This window comes from Lynx canadensis, chromosome A2, assembly GCF_007474595.2.
Source record: "Lynx canadensis isolate LIC74 chromosome A2, mLynCan4.pri.v2, whole genome shotgun sequence".
NCBI classification, from domain to species: domain Eukaryota; kingdom Metazoa; phylum Chordata; class Mammalia; order Carnivora; family Felidae; genus Lynx; species Lynx canadensis.
Window position 1 is genome coordinate 153,998,327 of NC_044304.2, and position 22,229 is coordinate 154,020,555.

General features: G+C 51.9%; 1 protein-coding gene across 2 annotated transcripts in view; it reads right to left on the reverse strand.

Annotated features, from left to right (window-relative positions):
• Positions 1–568: 568 nt before the first annotated feature.
• HIPK2 (homeodomain interacting protein kinase 2) overlaps positions 569–22,229 on the reverse strand; it is a 179,051-nt gene continuing 157,390 nt past the window's right edge. For both annotated transcript variants that reach the window (XM_030308554.1, XM_030308553.1), the window contains exons 12-15: positions 21,510–21,791; positions 8,616–8,860; positions 2,481–2,638; positions 569–1,096 (exon numbers count right to left, since the gene is read on the reverse strand). In XM_030308554.1, the coding sequence (XP_030164414.1) occupies positions 626–1,096; positions 2,481–2,638; positions 8,616–8,860; positions 21,510–21,791 (1,156 nt within the window). In that variant the 3' untranslated portion in view covers positions 569–625. The remainder of the gene's footprint in view (positions 1,097–2,480; positions 2,639–8,615; positions 8,861–21,509; positions 21,792–22,229) is intronic.

Below are 22,229 nucleotides of genomic sequence, written 5' to 3' on the forward strand. Positions count from 1 at the left end.
CTGACAAACGAGCCAGAACTGGGCTTTTGCCAACCCCACACCGACCCCCAGATATCAGCCTCCTCAGGCCATGGCCTGACCTTCTAGAGGGCTGCTGACCCTTTAGAGTTCTGGAAAAATCCCTAATTCTTATGTTCCATAATTAAAAATCTATTGGATTTCCACATCAGGTGTCCCTGACAGCAAATTCTTAAATGTCACTTGCCGCCATATGAAAATAATCTTTGAGAAGTTCATAGATAAAGTTCTTCAAAAACTGGGGCCCCCCATTTCCAGAATTTTCCGTCGCTCTCTTCTTCTCCTTTCCAGTTTGGTGCAGAATGGGTTCGTGAGCTGTGTTTTTTGTTACTGACGTTTTCTTTTTTTTCTTTTTCTTTTTTAAAATAAAAAGCATAGATTTCCCCCTCCTCAATCCCTTCTTTTTAAAAACGTTCTCTTCTCTGCTCTAAGTCCCCCCACCTCCTAGTTCAAGTTTCATCTGTGTCTGTCCCTGCCCCCTGCCCCCCCTGCCCCGTTGCATTGTTTGTGTGCCGCATCTTCAGTATAAAAAGCCCGGCTCCCACCTCACCCCTCCTCCCTCCTCCCCTCTGGCCATCCTCCCTCCCCTCCCCTCCCCTTCCAGTGTTTATATGTAAGGGTACTGGTTGACCTTGGCGGGGCTCAGTGGGTATCCAGTGTAGACGGTGGAGGCTGGAGAGGCGCTGATGTAGGTCTGGTGGGCAAACTGGGCTGGATACTGACTCGGGTGGATGGTGGGCGAGGGCAGGACCCGGGGGCCCATGCTCACGGGGACCTGATGGACGATGCTGGCCGGGTAGGCAGTGTGCTGCACGGTGTGCCGTGCTGAGCCTTGGGAGGCCACCAGATGGGCCACGGTGCCGGTGGAGCCCAAGGCCGCGGGCGCCGTGTAGGTGTAGAGGTGGGGCTGGGTGGGGAGGTGGGCTGCGGCGGCAGCTGCGGCCAGGTGGGGGTGCACAGTGCCGTGGCTGGGGCTGTTGTGCGGGAAGGAGTACGGGGCCTGAGCCATCGTGGGAGTGATGTAGGCCTGCTGCCGGCGGTGGCTCCCGGCGCGCTCTGCGGTGATGTGCTGCTGAGCCTGGAGGAGGAGAAGCACCAGGAGAGGGCTGCATTGGGGGCCAGACACGTGGGAGGAGAGGAAGGGGAGGAAGAGGAGGGGAGGGGGAGGATGAAGAGGAGGGGAAGAGAGTAAAGTGAGGAGGGGGAGGACGGTGCGGGAGGGAGGGGGAGGGGGGGTTGGTGAGCAGGGGAGGGGGAGGAGGGGGGAGGGGAGGAGGGAGCGGGAGAAGGAGGGGGAGGTGGGCCGGGGGAGGAAGAGGGAGAAGTGGGAGGGAGAAGGGGGAGGAAGGGAGGAGGGGGAGAAGGGGGGGGAAGTAGGGAGGGAGGGGGAGGGAAAGAGAGAGAAGTGAGAAGGGGTAAGAGAGGAAGGGGGGGAAAGAGAGGTGGGGGTAGGGAGGAGGGGAGGGCGGAGGAGGAGGAGGAGGAGGGAGGAGGGAGAGGGGAGGAGGCCAGAGCCATTGGAGTGACAGCAGGTGTCCCCCTTGCCACGTTAGCCTGGACTGACAAGGGGCCAGAATGGCCGTAAGATCAAGCCAGCTGAAAAGGTAACAGGAGACTGTGTCTCCTCAGAGCACATGGGTCCAGGAAGTGTCAAAGGAGCCCCTCTTTGAGTGACAAGTGCTTCCTCCCTCACTGTGAAATCCTGTTCTCTAAAATCCTAGGCTCTTGGAAACTCTGTTGTTTGAAGTTATGTTGGTATAAATCTCTTCCAGAGAGCCTGAGTCATGATGACACAGGGACGCAGCCTCAGGTTATCAAGTGCACCGCCTCGGATGAGGGGTTTCTGAACACAAACTCCCCCTTCACTGCACCTCCATGGTGTCTGAGGAAACAGGCCCCTGGGTCCGCTTTGCAATTCAGACCTGACCTAGACCCTCTGCACCCAGGCTGGCTCCGTCCATGGAGACCCTGCTTCATTTATAATTCCACCTAAACGCCACCCACCCTCTCCAAATCCTCTCTTGCCCTCGGTTTGGGGTTTTCTGGGTGTGGTCTGGCCTCCCTCACTGCAATGAACAGCAAGCCCAACTCCGTCAGACTATCTCCCTGGAATCCTGGTCTGACTGGGCCAGGACACCGTGGCTTACCCTTCGCTAGGCTGAACTGGCAAGACGTGGGCCATCCTGTTGTTAAGCTTTGGCACCACATCACTAAGTGCTTTGTGACATCGGACAACTCATTTTACTTTGGGCTGGCTCTGTGTGACCCAGTCATACCAGCTCCCCCAATGGTAACCCATGGCGGGAAGAAGTCAGAGGTCGCTCAGGATGCGTCCTGCCGCGAGGGGGCTGGGGCTCTGTGGGCGGGGTGAGGGGCCCCAGCGGTGACCTGCTACCGGGCTGGGGAACGGAGGGGATGGCACTGACGTGCTGGCTGCTGGGACAGGATCAGGAGGCACTCACCTGGCTGAGATTGAGAGGCTGCTGCTGCTGGAAATGCGGTCCCGGCCGCTGTTGCCGGTAGGCGATGGCTCCGGATGAGCTCCCTGAAGAGTGACCGCTGGTGGAGGTCACGTTGCTGGAGGACTTGGACTTGTAGGACGAGTGCTGGCCAGTGTTGACTGTGTGAGGAGGAGCGACAGGTCACAGAGGGATCACACGTCCTCCGCTGCCCAGAAGACCCTGCCCCTCCAGGAAACAACGGTGGTCTTCCGGGAAGGAATGGGTTCCCAAGACTGGCCCATCAAAGTCAGCCTCGTCTCCCCTGGACCCAGTTAAGAGTCTGCCCAGAGTCTGGACGGGCCGCTGGGCTTTGGCTCGCCCCAGGGGTTAGGAGCCCATCCCAGCTTGCTGGACTTTAGGATTCTCATCTGGTGACATGGAAAAGCACAAGGAAAGTGTAACGCAGGAAAGGAGGAGAGGTCTCTGTAGCTCTTCGTGCCCCATGGGGCTTGTCTGCTGAGATCCAGAGACACAGTGACAGATAAGCAGGGCACGGATAAACAAGCCTCAGAAAGAGGACCACACACGTCCTGAGGGAAAAACAACTCATGGTTGCTAGTGTGAACTAGGCGGGTATGAATGAAGATGCTAAGTATGAATGAAGCATCCACCAGGGAGCAGGCAGGCCCTTGCCGTAACTGGGTTGGATCAATTCCATTACAAATCTCAGGGTGGTGAAACCAAAGTCAAGGAGGAGATGGCTAGGGCCAGCAAGAGGGAACACTGAGTAACTGCTGAAGGAGAGAAACATGAAGAGTGAAGATTTGGGACACCGGCAACTTGGGGATGGGAGACGGGGTGCGCACTGAAGTCCACGAGGAGCCTCCCTGCCCCACAGGCAGCAGAACGCCCTCCCCCCACCCCCACCCCCACCCCGGAGAGCGAGGGCTGCCTCACTGGGGAGGGAGGTGGTGGGTCCTACCAGGGACCCCCAGATCTGTGCATTGGCACCTGTGGGTCTTCTCCTCCCACCCACTGAATCAGAACCCCATGGGGAGGTGCCTGGGAATCTGTATTAGTAATAAGCGCCCCAGGAGAGGAGGCAGCCGGGCCCTGGCGTACGGAGCTATGCTAAAGCCAAACCCATTCAGACTCTCAAAGGCCTTCCAAAACCTGGGGGGTCGAGGGGTTTGGGGGACCCACTGCAGGGTAAGAGAAGGACGGCCACAAATGTCGGCCATTGGCAGGGCCTGGTTTCTCCCCTTTGCTCAGCCACAGTGCTACTGTGGTGGGGCCAGAGTCCTTGCTGGTCAGTAGCAGGCCACAACTGTGCTTGCTGTGTGGGCCCCAGCGGTGGAGGCTGTCTCTCTGTCCCTACTTCCAACTTTCCGGGCACTGCATGGTGATTATATTTGAAGGAAAACCCTGAGCTCGAGTTATCCGTAGCTTGAGTCTACAGTGAAGAGGTTAGAAGTTGTAGATGAAATGGTGTGACAGAGCCCAGCATGCACCTCTTACCAGCACTGTGGGGACAGGGAACGGGGGGCTGGGTCAGAGAAGGGGACCTCCAGATAAGGGGTGGGGTCTTGTGAGGGACCAAGACATTAAGATGGGGAGCCAGACTCCTGCAAGGTCCAGCCGCATGGCCTTGGTTGACTTAATTAATCTCTCGGTGCTTCCATTTTCGCATCCGGAAAACTGGGAGAATAATGGTAACTCTATAGGGTGGTCATGAGGTTCATATGAGTTAATGTACATAGAACGCTTAGTGTCTGTCATGTGTTAAGCTCTTAAATGCATTAGCTATTGTTAATATCTTTCTTATTGAGCCTTGTCTCCTGGCTAAAGCTGACGCTCAAGGAACAGGTGTCTCCTCCAAGCCGGGACAACCAAATCCTGTCTCCTGGAAATGGGAAGCTGGAAGCCTGGGAGTCACCGGGTCAGGCTGAGGCAGTGCTCCAGAAAGCAGGCGTTGGGCCTCCAACGGCCCAGGTCTTAGGAGTTCTGGCTCCTGCCCAGCCTGGGATGTAGTTGTTGAACTTTGCCTCAGCTCTCTTAATTCCTTCCAATACATCATGGGTCTGACGGCATAAGTATAGAGTTCACTCAGCTGCCTTCCAAAGGAGCCTTAACTAACCCAAGAGACCTGGGAAGGTTATGTGAGAAATCCCCAGGGCTCCTTCCTGAGCTCAGAACCACAGGAGGGGTACGTTCTGTGAGAAAACGGACTGCGGTCTGCACAGCATCTGTTGTGACTTGAGCCCAGGGAACACCTGGCTGGCTACAACCTGTTCACACCTTGGCCTCTGTGGGCCACCTGGGCACCAGGAAGCTGAAGAAGGCCGCCGTTCGGATTTTTCTGAGCCTAGGTATTTCTCAACACCACAGGCTGGGGACAAGCAGGCACCGGAATGAAGTCCCTTCTTGCCTCTTACCTGTCACTAGAAAGACTCTGCAGCATGTCCCCACAGGGGAAAATAAATCTCTCTTCGCAGTGGAAAGTTAGACCATGGGGTTCCCCGGAGACAGCAGCACTGGTTGCTTTAGAACCAGTAGTGTTACCGCGGGGAATGACCTCCCCCGCTCCAATCTTTTTTTTTTTTTTTTTTTTGGTGGGAAATATCCCTCAGAGACTCTCAGCTGTTCAGACAGCACGCAGTCCTTGTGGAAAGACAGTGGGGTAAGACCTCTGAGCCGCCCGGCCGCCCGCAGGCACAGAGCGCGATGGGCCGAGGACGGAACCGGTTAATGTAACCTGAAAGGCGTGAAATGCGGCTCCACAGAGCTGTCCTCTCTTGCCTTGGTGGCTTCTCAAGACACACAACTGCTGTTACACTGGCAAAGCTGGCCCTCAGCCTCTTCACTCGTCTCCACCAGGGGTTGGACCAGGTGGTCTTAAAGTTTCAGTAACTCTCCTCAAAATTTTGTCACCTCCCATGGAATGGCACCAGCATCAAAGCCTGACAAAGCTCCAAGCTGGAAGATTTCTTTCTTTTTTTTTTTTTTTTTTTAAACATCTTTCTTTCTTTCCTTATGTTTATTTTTGAGAGAGAGAGAGTGTATGTGTGTGCACACGCGCGTGCACGCGTGAGGGTAGGGGAGGGGCAGAGAGAGAGGGGGCACAGAGGATTTGAAACAGGCTCAGCACTGCCAGCAGAGGGCCTGATGCAGGGCTTGAACTCACGAACTGCGAGATCATGACCTGAGCTGAAGTTAGACGCTTAACTGACTGAGCCACCCAGGTGCCCCCATGCTGGAAGATTTCCAACCTGCGGAAATCTGGCCGCCCTCTCATGCATCCTTCATCTCGTTTTAAAAGGCCAAGAAACATTTAGCACCAGCCACCTTTAAAAACAAATGAATTCGTAGATGACCTCAAGAAGATCCGTCTTGAGCCATTATCCATCTTTTAAAGGGATCATTACTGTGACAGAGTCCCCCTGGGATGTCTCAGAACAGGGGTATACAACAGAGTATATAACAGAGTAACAAAAATCACTGTCTCATGGTTGCAGGTCTCAATCCCTGATCTGAAATCCCTGGGGCCACACATTCATTTTTGAAATGCAGAAGTTTAGGTTTTAGAAAGGTTCAATGCATTAGGTTACCCCCAGCAGAGCCTTGGGCACCACTTTGTAATCAAAGACGTGAAGATTCTCGCTCCAAAACACAGGGATATTTCACTAAGGGGCACAAATGACTACGACAAAGAGACTGTGCACAGCCCCTCGTTGACTCAGGCCAGGTTTCACCACCAATGAGTTTGCTATAAAGTTAAAATTTGGTGTTCAGAGTTTTTTGGATTGCAGATGAGGAAGGACTATCTCCTCTTCCTGTTCAATAAAAGGGCCGGGCTTCCTTAAGGGTTTCAACAACACAGTCTTGAGACCTGCTGATTAAGCAGGAAAGCCCTTCCCACTAAACCGTGTGCACCACAGGCTGCATCTTTTTTTGTTTTGTTTTGCAGATTTTGGTTTTTTTTAAGTAATCCCAACATGGGGCTTGAACTCCCAACCCTGAGATCCAGAGTCGCATGGTCTACTGACTGAGCCAGCCAGGTGGCCTCTCAAAAGCTGCAGTCTTAAGCCGGTGTGTGTAGGGCTACCTGAGGGCTTGAGGGTCCATGGCGATAAAGACTTAAGGGGCCAATTTCCAGATTCCCAATTTGCAAATGTATCTTTTCCTGAACGGATTTACCAGCACTAACATCTACTGGTTTTCCTTTCCCACCTTCTCTCTCACATCCACAGTCTTCTCCTATTCCTTCCGGAAAGTTAATATGGTGTGTTGCCTCCAGGCATGCAAAGCCTGACCAGCTCCTGAGGGGCAGATAGTCCCCAGATATCAAAGCCAAGCCTTGTGCAGTAAGAAACACGGAAGGCTGTCCAGCCTTACCTTATTCAGGCTGCAGACGCTTTTGTAAACTCCCCACCCTATCCATCCATTCACGAAATAAAATTCGGAAGTGAGGCGGTGGTCACGGGGAAGGTGTGACAGAGGTGACAGCGGCTTTGGCTGCCTGGTCGAGGAGGAGTAGTTGCTCACTAGGGGGTAAGGCGGGGTGCCGGGACCGGGGGAGTTGACTGTGCAGCTCCAAGGTTTTAACAGACATTTAAAGTACTTCAGTAATGACGCGACATACACAACGTGACAGAAGTGGTATCTTTGCCAGGATGTGAACTTAAAAACATGCGATGGATATCGTTTTAAGCATTGAAGGGTTATATGAGCAGCACAGTATGAGGGCCGCTGCTCTGAGGAGTCCTCTCTCCTGGGCAAACCACTTTGACTGTCTTACGGGTTCCTTTGGTCCTAGAGAGTGTTGCTTTCTGCCAAGGTTACTACTAAAACCCTTGCCTGGGAGAGAAAGAGGGTTCTGGAAGAGAGATATCCTGTGTCCCACACTATGCGGGCTGGCCTATGGTGCTGGGCTGGGAAAGTTCCTAAGGACCCCATCCTCAATTCTGCTCTTCCCTCTCAGGGGCAGAACCAGAGTGGCCCATGACTAGTGGGCCTCACACGTGGCGACCGCCCCAAGAAGGTTCCAAGGTCTCCTGCAGCAGGTGACACAGATGGGTGTCCTTCCTGGTGAATAGCTCCCTGAATCTTTTTTTTTTTTTTTTTTAAAGAAAATGTCTATTTTGTGTGTGTGTGTGTGTGTGTGTGTGTGTGTGTGTGTGTGTGTGTGAGAGAGAGAGAGAGAGAGAGAGAGAGAGAGAGAGAGAGAGAACAAGAAAACGAATGGGGGAGGAGGGGCAGAGAGAGGGAGACAGAGGCTCAAACTCACAAACCACAAGACAGCGACCCGAGCCAAAGTTGGACGCTTAACTGACTGGGCCAGCCAGGGGCCCCAATAGCTCCCTGAATCTAAGCAAGGTCTTTTTTTTGGCAGTTTGTTCCTCTGTCCTTCTAAACAGTGCTTTCGTGAAGGTGCTGCCTTGGATGGGCTGGTGACGGTCTGTGGCGGGGAAGCGGATGGCTTTTGGTTTGTTCCCCGAATTCTGCCACTGGTGAGCGTCAACAAGGGAGTCACTGAAGAGATGTCACTAAACGTGGGCAGAGCCACTAAGTTTCCTTGGAAGGTTACGCTCTCGGTCTTTATTCTAGAGTGCACTTGTCAGGGCGAGCCTCCAGGGGATGGAAGGACTCCTTTTTCTCAAGCACCGTGTGAGCAAACAAACACACCGGCCAGCCACGACCTCTCCTCCCAACAGTGAGTGAGCCCCGAGGCGATGCCGAGCCGAACCTCCGTCATCCTCACCTGCCAAGACTCAGAGAAAGTTCTTTCCACCCAGGAAGCTGCTCTACCACTAGGGCTTCTTCCTGCTAAAAGTCAGTCAGGAACTCCCTAAAACAGGGGTCATCGCTGACCCGTGGATAAGGAACCGGGTGGCTTTTGTTTCATCCTTATCAACCTAGTCAAAGGGAGAGCCACCGTAAAGGTTGCAAGGTATTAATTATAGAACTGAAAACGCTGCTTATGCAAAGTGATGGTGAGCAGAATCCTACCCTGGCTGCCTGAGCGAGACCCTCGGGGGGGAGGATCGACCATAACCCGGCGCTTATCAGCCTCACACAACACGATTGCCAATAGCAGGAAAACGGGCAAAGCAGTGTGCAGAGAGAGGTTCCCGGCCCGCCCTGGCCCCAAGTTACCTGGCCCCAGGCTATCACATTCCACCAACACTTCGCTGGCCTGGGTTTTTAGGGGTGGCACGATGATAGTCCGGGGGTTCCCAGTGCAGTGATTCTCCAGGCTCCCCTTGGTGTCAAAGGTGTTGGCGTGGTGCCCAGTGCGGTGCTGCACGGAGTAGGGGCTGGTGTTGCTGGAGGAGTCGGAGTAGGGAGAGTCGTGGACCGTGACGCAACTGATGACGTTTTTTCTCTGCTTGGAGACAGTGCTGAAAATGGAAAGGGAGAAATCAGAACCACGAGAAAGCTGTGAAGTGAGACACCAGCCGGCGTTCCAGAACTGGCCTGTGGGACAAGCCCCTCTCTGTGCTCTGGGATAGGGCTGGGGAGTGGGGCAGGAGAGGGGGTAGGAACGGGGAGGGTGGGCACACAAGTGTCACCTGTCCAACCGGCAGCAAGCGGACATGTGAAGACATGAGAAAGGGGCTGGAGCTGGGCCCACAGGCACTTCTGGAATCTGGAAGAGAAGCTTCCAGGTGGGCCTGGACTTCCCCCCAACGCCCTTCCCACAGCAGAGCTAAGCAGAACTGCAGGGGAGGTGCCTGTAGCCCAGAGCTGTGTGGGAACACCCCCTGAGCCACCAGAAGGGGACATCTCAGCAAGTAGAGAGAGCCCAGCAAGACCCTGGCACCCCGAGGCCCCGGTTTGGGAGGACATCGCTGGGAGCGGAGCACCATCAGCTTAGGCTCGGGGCCTGGGACACCCCGCAAACTGAGGCAGGGAGCAAGGTGTTCGAGAGGGAGCAGGATGCAGACAGAGGGGCGGATAAAGAGGGAGGGTCTGAGGAGGTTGACCACACGACGCAGCTCTGACATGCCGAGAGACGCAAGTCGGGAGCTGGCCGTGACACCCTCAGCCACCTCTTTGCTGTGCGGTATTATGTGGGATGACTTTGTGGCAAAGGCCACCAGGACATCTGAGAGTCCCCTTCTCAGGGGAGGGCTGGCCCTCCTGTAGCTTCCCTCCCGCCAGGGCCCAGGACAAGGGAGGGGACGACACTGTGCCTAGTGAGGTCAGAAGGGCTCCCGTGGGGACGATGCCTACAAAAGAGTTGCCTGGACTCTCCTGTATCTGAAACTTCTTTCTTTGCTGACGGGGAGGAACCAGCCTTGGAGGGCTCTTGGCCAGCACACATTTTCTGTCCTGAGATATTTATGCATGCGCGGCTACTAGGGGAACCAATTCCGTCTGCCTCCAGGATGGGCTGGTGGGATGATGGATGTGGAATTTGTTGCTTGTTGTGAAGGTTGTAAAAATGGATTCCATCTATTTTTATATACTGATCATCTATTTTTAAGAAATATCGATCACCCCAAGTAAGACGGTCAGTTTCCAACTGATTTGCTAAGAGAAGAAGCTGCTATTTATGGAGTGCCTAATGGAACCACAACCCCCTGAGGTGTCTCGCCCAAGGTCACACGGTCAGTCACGGGCCAGACTCTTTCCAAGACAGATCTCTGCCACCCTAAGGGCAGCAGAGAAGTGGACGAGCTCAAGCACCCCGGGCAGCCGGGCAGAAAGAAACTAAGTGGAAGGACACGAGGCAGGTAGCCTACAAAAGGCCGGAGGGCTGAGAGGTGAGCCCACGGAAGGTCTGAGCCCCTGCGCCCCAAGGCCTGACGCTACTGACATCTGGGCTGAATAATTCTTCTAGTGGCTGCACGTTGTGTCCTTCTTGGTTCAGGGTAGAAATGTCCCTTCCTAACAGTGTCTGTGGGTAAGAACACGGGCCCTGCGGCCAGGGGCCTACCTTCGGCGTGTGCCGGGCGTGTGGCTGTGGGCAGCTAGCTGCTCAGCCTCTGAGTGACTGTCTCATCATCAGTCAAATGTGGATAACGGCAGCACTTACGCATACAGGCTTATGTTGAGAAGTGAGAAAACCCACAGATGTGCTGTGAATGGCTTACGACACATAGTAAGCAGAGGTTAGCCGTCAGGATCGTTACTGTTGTGCTGCCTCATTTAACATGTGAAAACAGGTTTGCAAGAACAGATCTAGGCAAAGTGATTTCTATCAAAGTATGGACTCAACGGAGAAGTTTCTAGTCTGTGAAGATTGATATGAAAGAAATTAAAACTCATTAGTCAGAGATCTTGGAGATCTGGGGTAGGTGCCATGGGGAATTCCTGTACAAAGAAATATAATACATGCCTCTGCCCTGGAGGTGATTACAATTTCAGTGGGGGACTGTGTAAAAACATGACAAGTTAAACAGTAAAAGCTTTAAAATAATCGGTTAAAGAGAATAATGGATGTCACAAAGCCTTCTGTGACGAACTGTCAAATGAGTCGTACAGATGGTAATTGTTAAGAACTCAAAAGGAGGCGAGGAATGAATTGACTGCATATATTTACGGCTCTTCACGTTAACTTTGATAAGATACATTTTAATTAATAAAGACCGACACTTCCCACTTATAACAGTTGAAATGCAAAAAATCCACATGCTTGCCCCTCACAAAGCTAAACGCAGAATTACCACAGGACCCAGCAATTCCACTCCTGGCTATATACGCAAAGGAACCGAAAGCCGGGACTCGAACAGAAATTCATTTGCCAGCGTTCACAGTAGCATTATACACACCAGCCAAAAGGTGGAAATAGCCTAGGTGTCCATTAACGGATGAATGCACGAGCAAAATTTGGTACATCCACACCGTGGAATATTAGCCATAAAGACCAACAGAGTCCCAACGCATGCTACGATATAGATGACCCCTGGAAACATGCTAAGGGAAAGAAGCCAGATACAAAAGGACAAATATTGTATGACTCCACTTACATAAGGTACTTGGAATAACCAAATTCATAGAGAAAGTAGATTCAAGGTTACCAGGGGTTAGGGAAGGGAGGAATGGGGAGTTCTTACTTAATGGGTACAGAGTTTCTGTTTGGGGTGATGACAAAATTCTGGAAACGGTGCTGACGGTTGCACACATTGTGAGGTTGCACACATTGTGAGCGTACTTAATGTCACTGAATTCTATACCTGAGAGACAACAAAGCAAATGGGATTAGTGGGGAGGGGGGAGGGAGGGTGGAAGCAGGTGGAGGGCACCGAGACCTGGCGCAAAACCTAGAAAGTGGGGAACCAGGAAAAAGTCCCTGAGGTTGTGGAATGAGGAGGGAGCGTTGCCTTAGAAAGGAAGGGGCGCCTGGGTGGCTCAGTCGGTTGGGCGTCCAACCTCGGCTCAGGTCATGATCTCACAGTTCATGAGTTCGTTTGAGCCCTGCGTCGGGCTCTGTGCTGACGGCTGGGAGCCTGGAGCCTGCTTCAGATTCTGCATCTCCCTCTCTCCTCGCCCCTCCCCCGTCACACTCCGTCTCTCTCTCTCTCTCTCTCTCTCTCTCTCTCTCAAAAATAAGGATTATTTAAAAAAAAAAAAAAAGACAAGACTTGAAGCCGTTTTCTGTGGTCGGGGGGGAGGGAGCGGATGATGGAAACAACTGCCTGTGCATGGTCTGCTGTGTATTAAGATGTTACTAAAGGAACCCCCCCTTCCCATACCACGCACACGCCATCACAAAGTGCTCCCGGTTCCTGAGGGGACGCAGGGACTTGTGCTGCCCTGTCCTTCACTCAGCTTCCGCCACCGTCAGTTGTGCATAACTGACGCACAAACGCGGCGGCTCATCGGGTCACCTCGCCAGACGCAGACGTGTCCTGCTGCAGGTGCACAGTCCGTGGGTGATGAACCCCACACGAAGAACAGAGCCTGGCTTCCAAATGTGTCTCGGGGGCTGGTGTTCGCTCTGGTCCTGGCTCCACTGTCCATTCATCACCTGGACAGTGGCCTGATATTAGCACGACCCTGGGCATCCCTCCACTTCCAACTTGCTCTGAAATCCACCAGGGAAAGTGGCACGAAGGGATCCATTGTGAGGGCCCCACAAAAATGTATTATTGAAGGCATTTAAAATAGGATTTGGTTTACTCCTAATTCGGAGAGGAAATAAATCTCTTTAGTAAGTGTACCTTCTATGTAGACCCAGACATGGCCAGTTTCTGCTGACCAGATCTTTCTCAGGTTCTGGGTAGTTTAGAAAACAAGCAAACACACGCACACCAGTAATTTCAGCCAAACTGGAATAAAATTCAAATTGGATGTATTTAAATTCTCACTTTTCAATATAAATTGTGGAGCAGCTTCACCTCAGCGTGAGTCAGAATCTAAACACACAACGGGCCACTTGGCAGATCAGTGGGCTTCTTATTACCGAAGAAGAATGAGTTGCTGGCAAAGGTCTTATAGCAGCGGACGGCTTAGTCTGGAAGACCTGGGAGAATTTAGGGCTGGCTCCTGACGGAAACCCCCTAGGGAGGGAGCCTTTCCGCCAGAGGCTGAGGGTCCCGCACGTCAGAGCCTTGATATCCACCAAGGAGTGTGGGATAAGATCTCTATGAACGGTTCATGGGTCTCATCCTTTGTTTTCAGAGTTGACAAGTCCCTCTGCCTGATGAGCAAATAGGTCGACACAGTCCAGGGCTAACTTACCTACCTTTTTGGATTTGCCTCTGACCGGTTTGGAAAAGGTGAATCAGTTTTGACAGCTCTGTTTTTACTCTCCTCTACCGTTAAAGATCTGTGCTCTAACTGAATACACTATGCAGATTCGACAACGAATGGGAAGCAGTTATTTCAATGAGTCACTTTAACAATGAGCACCCATGTGACATTTATTACTATGGATTCTTTAGGCTCATTTATACTGATTCTATCGGGATTCATTCCACTAGTGTCTAATTATTACTGATCGTTTATCAATCTCATCATGAATTGAGAATCGGGCGTAGAATGAGAAATCTATGCTTAAGTGGCCTCGGCAGAACATCACTTCCGAAAGAAGAGCAGAGCTTCCAGAATTCCACCACTGCATTGTGTTGTGATGGCGATAGCTGATGTTCATCATTTTTTTTTTTTAATTTTTTTTCAACGTTCTTTATTTATTTTTGGGACAGAGAGAGACAGAGCATGAACGGGGGAGGGGCAGAGAGAGGGGAGACACAGAATCGGAAACAGGCTCCAGGCTCCGAGCCATCAGCCCAGAGCCTGACGCGGGGCTCGAACTCACGGACCGCGAGATCGTGACCTGGCTGAAGTTGGACGCTTAACCGACTGCACCACCCAGGCGCCCCGCCCCGCTCATCATTTTTAAACGATGACAAGAAACGAAGGGCTAGGAGCCACAGAAATCAGCCCCGAAGGAGGAAACCTTGCTGGAGGAGCGGATGCTAGCCTGTGACTCCTCCCTGTAGGCCCCTATCTGGAGCGTGTCTCTGATTTCCGTTTGCCAATCTCAGTCAACCTCATCCTTTGAGACCAGGGTCAAGACTCATCTCCACTAACAAACTTTCCATGACGTACTTCACCGCCCCGATTCTACAGTCAATGCCGTATGTGATAAAAACCGGGCGTCTCTTACAACACTGATTAATAGTCATAGGCAGCGTTTATAGGATGCGCGGCGGCTGTTCGAAGTACTTCACAGACATCGATCTCTGATCCTCACAGCAAGACCATGCAGTAAAGAACATTCCAATTCTGACTCTAACAATACTTAACATGGGATCCACCCTCTCGATCAGATTTTAAGTACACAGTACCACGTGGCTGACTATGGCCACAGGGTCGGTAGCACAGCGCATCTCTGAAGCTCGTTCATCTGGCTCAACTCAGAGCCGCTGGCAACAGAGATTCCTCTGCTTAAGTCTACGAGTTGACTATTTTTAGGAACCTTGTGTTAAGAGGTTTTTTGCTCATTGTAGAATTTCCTTCTTTTTCGGGCTGAACAGCATTCCATTGTATGTACCTGCCATGTTTTCTTTACCCCTCATCTGTCTGCCCATATGATGGACACTCAGGCTGTTTCCACCTCTTGGCTGTTGTGAGTAACGTAGCAATGGACATGGGAGTGTGCAGATGTCTCTTCAAGATCCTGATCCCGCTCTTTTGGATAAATGCTTAGAAGTGAGATTGCTGGATCAATGGTAGCTCTGTTGTTAATTTTTTGGAGGAACCTCAACACTGTTTCTCATAGCAGCTGCCTGTTTACACTGCGTTCCCACCAACAGTGTGCAAGGGCTACAATCTCCCCATAGCCTTGCCCATACTTCTCTTCTGTTCTTTTGATGACAGCTATTCTGATAGGTGTAAGGTGATACTTGGTTGTGGTTTGATTTGTGTTTCCCTGATCGTTAGTGATGTTAAGCATTTTTTTCATAAAGCTGGCCACTTAAGAAATAACTACTCAAGGGCGCCCGGGGGGCTCAGTCAGTTAAGCATCTGACTCTTGATTTTGGCTCAGGTCATGATCTTGTGGTTTGTGGGATCAAGCCCTGCATTGGGCTCTGTGGTGATAGCATGCAGCCTGCTTGGGATTTTCTCTCTCCCTCTCTGCCCCTCGCCCTCTCAAGCACGCACACGCTCTCTCTCTCAAAATAAATAAGCTTAAAAAAACATCTATTCAAGTTCTTAGCCCATTTTGTAGTCACGTTTAGTTTTTTTGCTATTGAGTTATCGTGAGCATGCTCTCATTTTGTCACTATGCCATTTCCCTTTACCCCACCTTTCCTACACACAAGCCCTGAAAATGTAAACTGACTGTAACGCCTCTTTGTGGTTCCGGTGACAGTGTTCTTCTCTAAGCATGGGACATCTAAGCACAGGGCATGGAGTCCTTCACACTGACAGGCGTCTCAGCTGATGGAGAGGAGGGCTGCTGGCGCTGCCACTTTCACGGAGATGCATGTGGCTCGCTGTCCTATTCCCATGCCCCCTCCACCCAGTTAGAAATACACGGCTGAGTACATTTAATCTGCCCTTGTGAGGACAGGGACCAGAAGCTGATACTTCCAGGCTAATGTGCTCCTTGTGATGTATTTCTTAGCTCTCAATTTGAAGTCATCAGTGAGAACAACAACAAAAAAACCCCTACGTTTTAAATTTGGCACATACGTTCAAGTTATATTATTTACATGTTTGAAAAAAAATTTTTTTAATGCTTATTCATTTTTTGAGAGACAGAGAGAGACACAGCATGAGTGGGGAAGGGGCAGAGAGAGGGAGACTCAGAGTCTGAAGCAGGCTCCAGGCTCTGAGCTGACAGCACAGGGCCCAATGCGGGGCTTGAACTCATGAACTGAGAGATCATGACCTGAGCTAATGTCGGATGCTCAACTGACTGAGCCACCCAGGCACCCTATTTACATGTTTATATCTGTGTGTAGGTCTCTCTCTTACCAGACACACACACACACACACACACACACACACACGCACGCACATACACCAGCAGGAAGACAGTCTTGCAAGACCACCTTCCTGAGAAATCAGAAGCAAGCAAGGTGTGGATGAGCCACGGGTCCGGTCCCCACCACACCACACACAGTACAAGCATGGTGTTCCTTCTCCTTCCACTTCCTTCTACAATCCAGCCACCAAACACCGCTCTGCCCGTGTGACACCCAGCACTGTCCCGCCCCTCTTCCCTCTGGCCTGTGGAAGCTGCCATGGGTCAGTGATGGCCTGGTCACAGGCTGCAGTGTTAGGACAGGCTGCTGGGAATGGTCGGGTGGAAGGTCCCTTCTTCAAGATGCTGCCCTTTCGTAAAAGGCAGCCCATTGGCCACACTACTCAACCCGCGGGGGTGTTGTGAAGGCACAGAAGAGGATGTAGAGACGATGCGTTGAGGTCAGCTAGACAAGACACCTTTCTGTCTCCTGAAAGGAGTCGGATGACTGAGAACTCCTCCAACCTGGGGCTGCGTTGCAACTTAAAACTGCAAAATTTGAGGAGGGCGCCTGTTGGGATGAGCCCTGGGTGTTGCATGGAAACCAATTTGACAATAAATTCCATATTAAAAAACAAAACAAAACTGCAAAACAACACAGCCCCTTCTCATGATGCCACATGTTGGGTTCCGGTCTCTTCTCTGAGGCTCACAAACCAGGAGCACGAGTAGAGGAGTGGTATGGCTGCAGGTGGCCAAGGACGTGGGGTCCACCTCGGGGTGGCTCCGCCTGGCTGGTAACACCTGAGTGTGGGTGTTCCCCTCTGCCAAGGACACGTCAGTCTTTCAGGCCAAACTCTTTTGAGCAGCAGCTTATCGGTGTCCTGACTACGCCTTTTGTCTGCAGTTACGGGTCCAGAATTGCAATTTAGTGGAAAGAAGAACATTTAGGGTCAAATATTTTTTATAAAAACATTTTAAGAGTGGTCCCTATCTGAAATACTGAGTGATGTTAATGAAGCAACTTTCTTAAAATTTTTATTTTGGTGATACTAGTGGTAATACTCTGGAGCGGCCACCTACACGCACAAAGGGATGCAGGACATCACAGAGCCCTGCTGACCTCAGGAGATGAAACCTGTCTACCAGAAATATCCCGGTAACTGAATGAAGGAATACATGAAGGAATGGTTTCTAGCTGGTTAGTCGACATGAGCCACTCTGGTCACACATTTTAAAATCTACCCTCGTGGGGCGCCTGGGTGGCTCAGTCAGTTAAGCGTCCAACTCTTGACTCGGGCTCAGGTCATGATCTCGCAGTTTGTGAATCGAGCCCCGCATCGGGCTCCACACGGACAGTGAGGAGCCTGCTTGGGATTCCGTCTCTCCCTCTCTCTCTCAAAATAAATAAAAATAAACTTAAAAAAAAAAACTATCCTCATGACTGAAGCCTGTGTGATATGGCCTCTAAAGGGCAGTTTCAGCACAAGGCAAGGTTAGCAAAGAGTCTGAATAATAAGATATGCACCAATAAACTTCGTTCAAGGAGATTTCAAGGGAGAGAAGATGGCTTATTCAGCACATACAGTCAAATGTTCCTCTAATCAAAATCATTTATAAATGATTAAAATAAGACTGGTTCTATGACTTCCTCTCAGGGCACCCAGAAAAACTGCAGATTGGTGTGCTTTCTATCTTTACAACAATTCTCCAGCCGTGCCCCAGGAGCCCCCTAGTCCAGCAGCCACTCGTTGAGAAAAAGCAGGCTGCCGGGTCTTTGTCGGTCCCCTCACTTTAAAACGTCTTCTCGAAGAATCAGAAGAGCTGACCTCTGCCCTTCTTGCTCCTAGAGCTCAGCACTGTGACTGACACCGGGTACCCAGTCGGGGCTCGGTGGACAGACTCTGGACCCCCCATAGCCTTGGGCTGCTGCCCTGCACACAGCGGGCATGACCGCGTGGGGGTGGTCAGAGGAGGGGGCAGGACAGAGTTCACATTGGTCAAGTTCATAACCAAAGAGAAATCAGTTATTTTTGCCAGTAACCCGAGACTGCCGTGTCTTCCACGGCACGGGACCCGAATTCCAATTGCGCTCCTCAGAAACGTCATCAATCGGGGGGAGTCACTTATCCTTCCTGGGTCCTGGTTTCCTCATCTATCGAGTGGAGTAGAACTACTTGCCTTGTGTACTCTACTGAAAGACACACAGGGCAGTGCAAATGGGAACACTCAGTAAATGTGTGTCATGATTTCCCTCCCCTTTAATCGGCTCACTCCCAGCCTGCACCTCGTGCTCAGGAACCTTCCTCACAGGTAGGAGCTGGTGACCATCCGTCTGCTCTGGCAACTAACAGCGTCAAATACGGGGGTCTGGAATAGTGACTTTGCCTTGCGTTCCCCTAAAAATTCTAGGCGATGTCCTCTGGTCCCAGAGACTTGGTGACACCCTCAAATAGGCCTAACATTGTGGGTTCGCCACCGTGTGCCTCGTACCGGCTCTAAAAGACACCGGTGGTGGAAGGGCTTCCATGTGCCACCATGATCGCCGTCTCTGTGAGCGTCATCGGCCCCCTCACCCTCTGGCTGCTGTACGGGGGCGGAGTCACATTAGGGGAAGCAATCAGCATTTTAGACAGAGTCCCAGGGCTGGTCCTGGGGTGAGTAGCAAACAGGAAATGAGGTCGGGAACACAGCAGTTCAGGATTGAGATGCTCACAGCACAGGAGAAATCAGGTTTGGGAACGAGCAGGGAAATCTTGAGTGTTCAAATGGGAACACGGACAGGCAAGAAAAGCTTCTAGCTGGAGGGAGGCCGAGAGGCTCCCCGAGGGGCTGCCCTTGGGGGTACATCCTTGTTTTCCCAAGACTGGTGCTCTCCCGTGAGCTCCTTAGTATTTCCTGAAGTCGACCACCTCCATTGAAGGGGAGACCCTCGAATCCCCTTTCCATTCGGAAATCCCTGTCGTCCCTGCCTCTGCTTTGTCTCTGATCTGTGGCCCCTCTGTGCTCTGGATCCTACGAGCCCACCTCTGAGGCCCCAGCTTCCCTGCCTGCCACTGACCTCCTGGAATCTGCGATCTCACCCCCTCTCTTTCTACACCCTTTGGACCTTTGACCCCAGAAAGTCCGCTGTTCCTGCTATTTTCTCAAGCTATTTTCCCTTTGAATGTCCACAGCACTCTGCTAGTTTTTACGGGACTGATAACTCCGTTTTGTGTTATGATTTGTACGTGTCTTATCTTGCTTCTTACCCTGCAAACCTCCTGAGGACAGAGACTGTCTACCTTATTTATGTAACACCTGCAGTTCCTAGCATGATCTCTCACACTGGTGGGGACAATAAATATTTACTGTGTTAAATTTTATGGTAATTCTGATTTTTAAGAACGAGTAATCATATTTCCTCTCCGTTTTTCTCTCACTCCAAAACACAGTCACAATAATGTGATCACATTATCCAGTGGTTTGTCTATAAATAAAACAGCTATGGGGTTCTGTTTTATCCTACTCAGACTCAAATACACTTTCCTGTCTTCTTGGGTCTTGAGACACTTTTCCAAGGCAACAGTCATTTGATCTCTCCAGAAAACACCCATCCCCTCATTCTGCGAGCTTCCTGTCACAACTGCCGACCGTTGGAACCTTTCCCGATTCCTCTCTGGCCTCACTCTGCAGCTTTCCCCATGTGGTGTTAACGTCCCAGGCAGTCCCTGCATTTTTCATTTTATGAAGCTCCAATGCTCGGTAGGCCACCGTCACTACTGGTGGTTGTTCCTCACGCGTGCACCTGCCACGGTCTCCTTCCATGCCCTCCCCTAGGTCTCAACTGATTTACAACAAGGTCCTTGCACGCTGCCAAGAATTTCAGTTCTGTTTCTTTCTGGGGCTTTGGGGACCACCGCGGAAGCAGTCTGTGCTTTGGCTTGGCTCTGTGCTCAGCCCTGGCAGCCGTCTGATTGGTGGAGAGACGGCTCTCTCATCCTGCTTTTCCTTAGACACACTATTCAATTCTCTCCTGAGCACGTATGTTGAGATTCTGTGTCAGTTCGAATCTCATACTTCAAAAACGATAGTCCAATCTAGTTGATTGTCAGATTTTTAAATTGCTTTTTCTTTTTCCCAGTTGTAGCAAAGGGCTGTGTGGGGGCTGCTTGGCCCGTTTTATGGCCAATGCTATAAACGTGTGGACAGACCGCTCCGGGCTGGGAAAAACCTTTCTCTTTGTGAAGGGACCACCTGAGCCCACGACATTCCTGGGCTGCGGGGCACGAGGCGCTGGGGAGGACAGAGTATTGACTCAACTTGGGGGCTGTTATCAAAAAGGGAAACCGAGGCCAGTCCCGGAACAGGCAGGTGGGGAGTGAAACACTGCATCCGGTCTCCCCAGTGCAGCCCACCCCCCACGGCATCCCCCAGTGCCCCCCTCCCCCGCCCCAGAAGTGTTCCACTATATTCTCTTCTGAGACACACTGAAGGCCACGCTGAGACGTTAAGAGGGGAAGGAGGATACTGGAATGGGACATGTACTAGGTCTATCATGAGATAACAAAACAAAATAGAGTTCATTATGAAGACAGGAAGGGGAGAGCCTGGACTGGAACAGCTATAGTGAGACTGTTTTAATTAGTCTATCTGTACATTTGGTAATGATCTCAAGTGTGGGAATGTATTATTTAATCAAGAAGACTGGTGATTACTAATTAGTTACATTGTACCAATCAGGAATGAATAACCGGGGCCGAATTGTGAATGTTAAGCTTCGCATCAGGGAGCGGTGTACGTGCTGACCAGAAGCGCTGGGCTCGGCGGTGACAGGCCTCCTCCTGTCCCCGACTCTTGGTCCCAGCGGGAGAGGCCAGCGGGTCGGAGTTGGGGTTGTGAGCCTTTGGGATCTACGAGGCCCGGAGGCCCCTGGGGATGCAGAAGGCCAGGGGACCAACTGTTCCGGAGGGGCTAGCTCCAGGGGCTCATCAGGCAGCCCAAGTACAAACCGCACCCTGCTGAAGTCTGGCTGGAAAATGTAGGAAAAGAGGCTTTGGTGCCAGGGTTAATAGTCTTGCAAATATAATAAATATTCCTTTCCCCTTCCCAGGAGGCATACAGAGCATAAAAGGAGTTCTTACTACTTTGGAATAAACAGTAACGCTCTCTGGGTGAAGAGCCAACTGGCAGCTTGAAAGATTGGGTTAATCAGACACAGAGAAATTTCTGATTAATTGGACAATGATTTCGAATTCCGAGAGAGCCAAGGCGATGCTAGAGAAATATCCTGACCAACTGGGAACAAATTCAACAGCCCAAGGCAGAGATGTTTAAGCTCACACAGGACTTGAGATACACTGGCGTTGTACACAATTGGTCTCAAGTCGCCCAAACGTATGGAGACTAGAACCATTTTTCGAGACCAAAGTGATTCCGGATTGTTTTGGCATTGAACAATTATGGAAACTCTGTTTGATGGTCCCTTGACATCACTTCAGGACTCTAGGACACGGCAAGACCAAAACTTGGGGGCCAGGAGCCAGAGCTCATCACGTCTGACGATGGACAGCGGCCCGGGCCCACGGAGGACCCGGCGCGCCCCCGCCCTGCTCCCTCCCGCGCGTCCGAAGGTGGCACAGCCTCACCTGGTGGGCGCATGCTTCTGTTCCTCCTCCTCGTCCGTGTCGCTGCTGATGGTGATGACGCTGACCGTGGGGCTGGGGGTGTCGGGAATGACGATCGTCTGCCGCTGCCGCTCCCTGGTGGTGCTGGACGCCCCGTCGCCCCACCCGCACGTGACGGAGGAGCTGCAGGCGGGACTGCTGTGCACCAGGGCGCAGCGCGGAGGCGTGTTCTCCTTGACGCGCTTGGACCGCTGAGGGGAGCTGATGGCCTGCGAGGAGGACACCTCACAGGTGGAGACGTTTCTGTAACGACAAAGCCACGCACGCTCACGGAGGAAGGCCGGGCCCCGCGGCTCCTCCCGAGGAGGTCCACAGACACCAGCCTTGCCCGATCTCCATTCAAGAGTCGGAGGCTCGGGCACTCGGGTGTTTTCTGTAATTGCAAAAGCGGCTGCCCCTGAAGCTCTTTCTTTCAGTTACTTGCTACGCAGATGGCCCTGTCTGGGCTCTGGTTCGGGGCCACGTGCCTGTTCCCAGCAGGACAAAGGGAGCGGCCAGGGCTTTAAGCTCGTGCTCAAGGACCCGGCTGGTCTGTGGGGGCAGGTGCAGTGCCCTGGGCCTCAGGGCTGTCTGCTCCACTGCAGCCCCGTCTTCGGGGGGGTCAAGGCCTGGCTTCCTGAGCTCCATCTGGTGGTTCTCTGGTCGTGTACTTGGGTCTTGTTTTGAAGGGAGTTGAAAGAA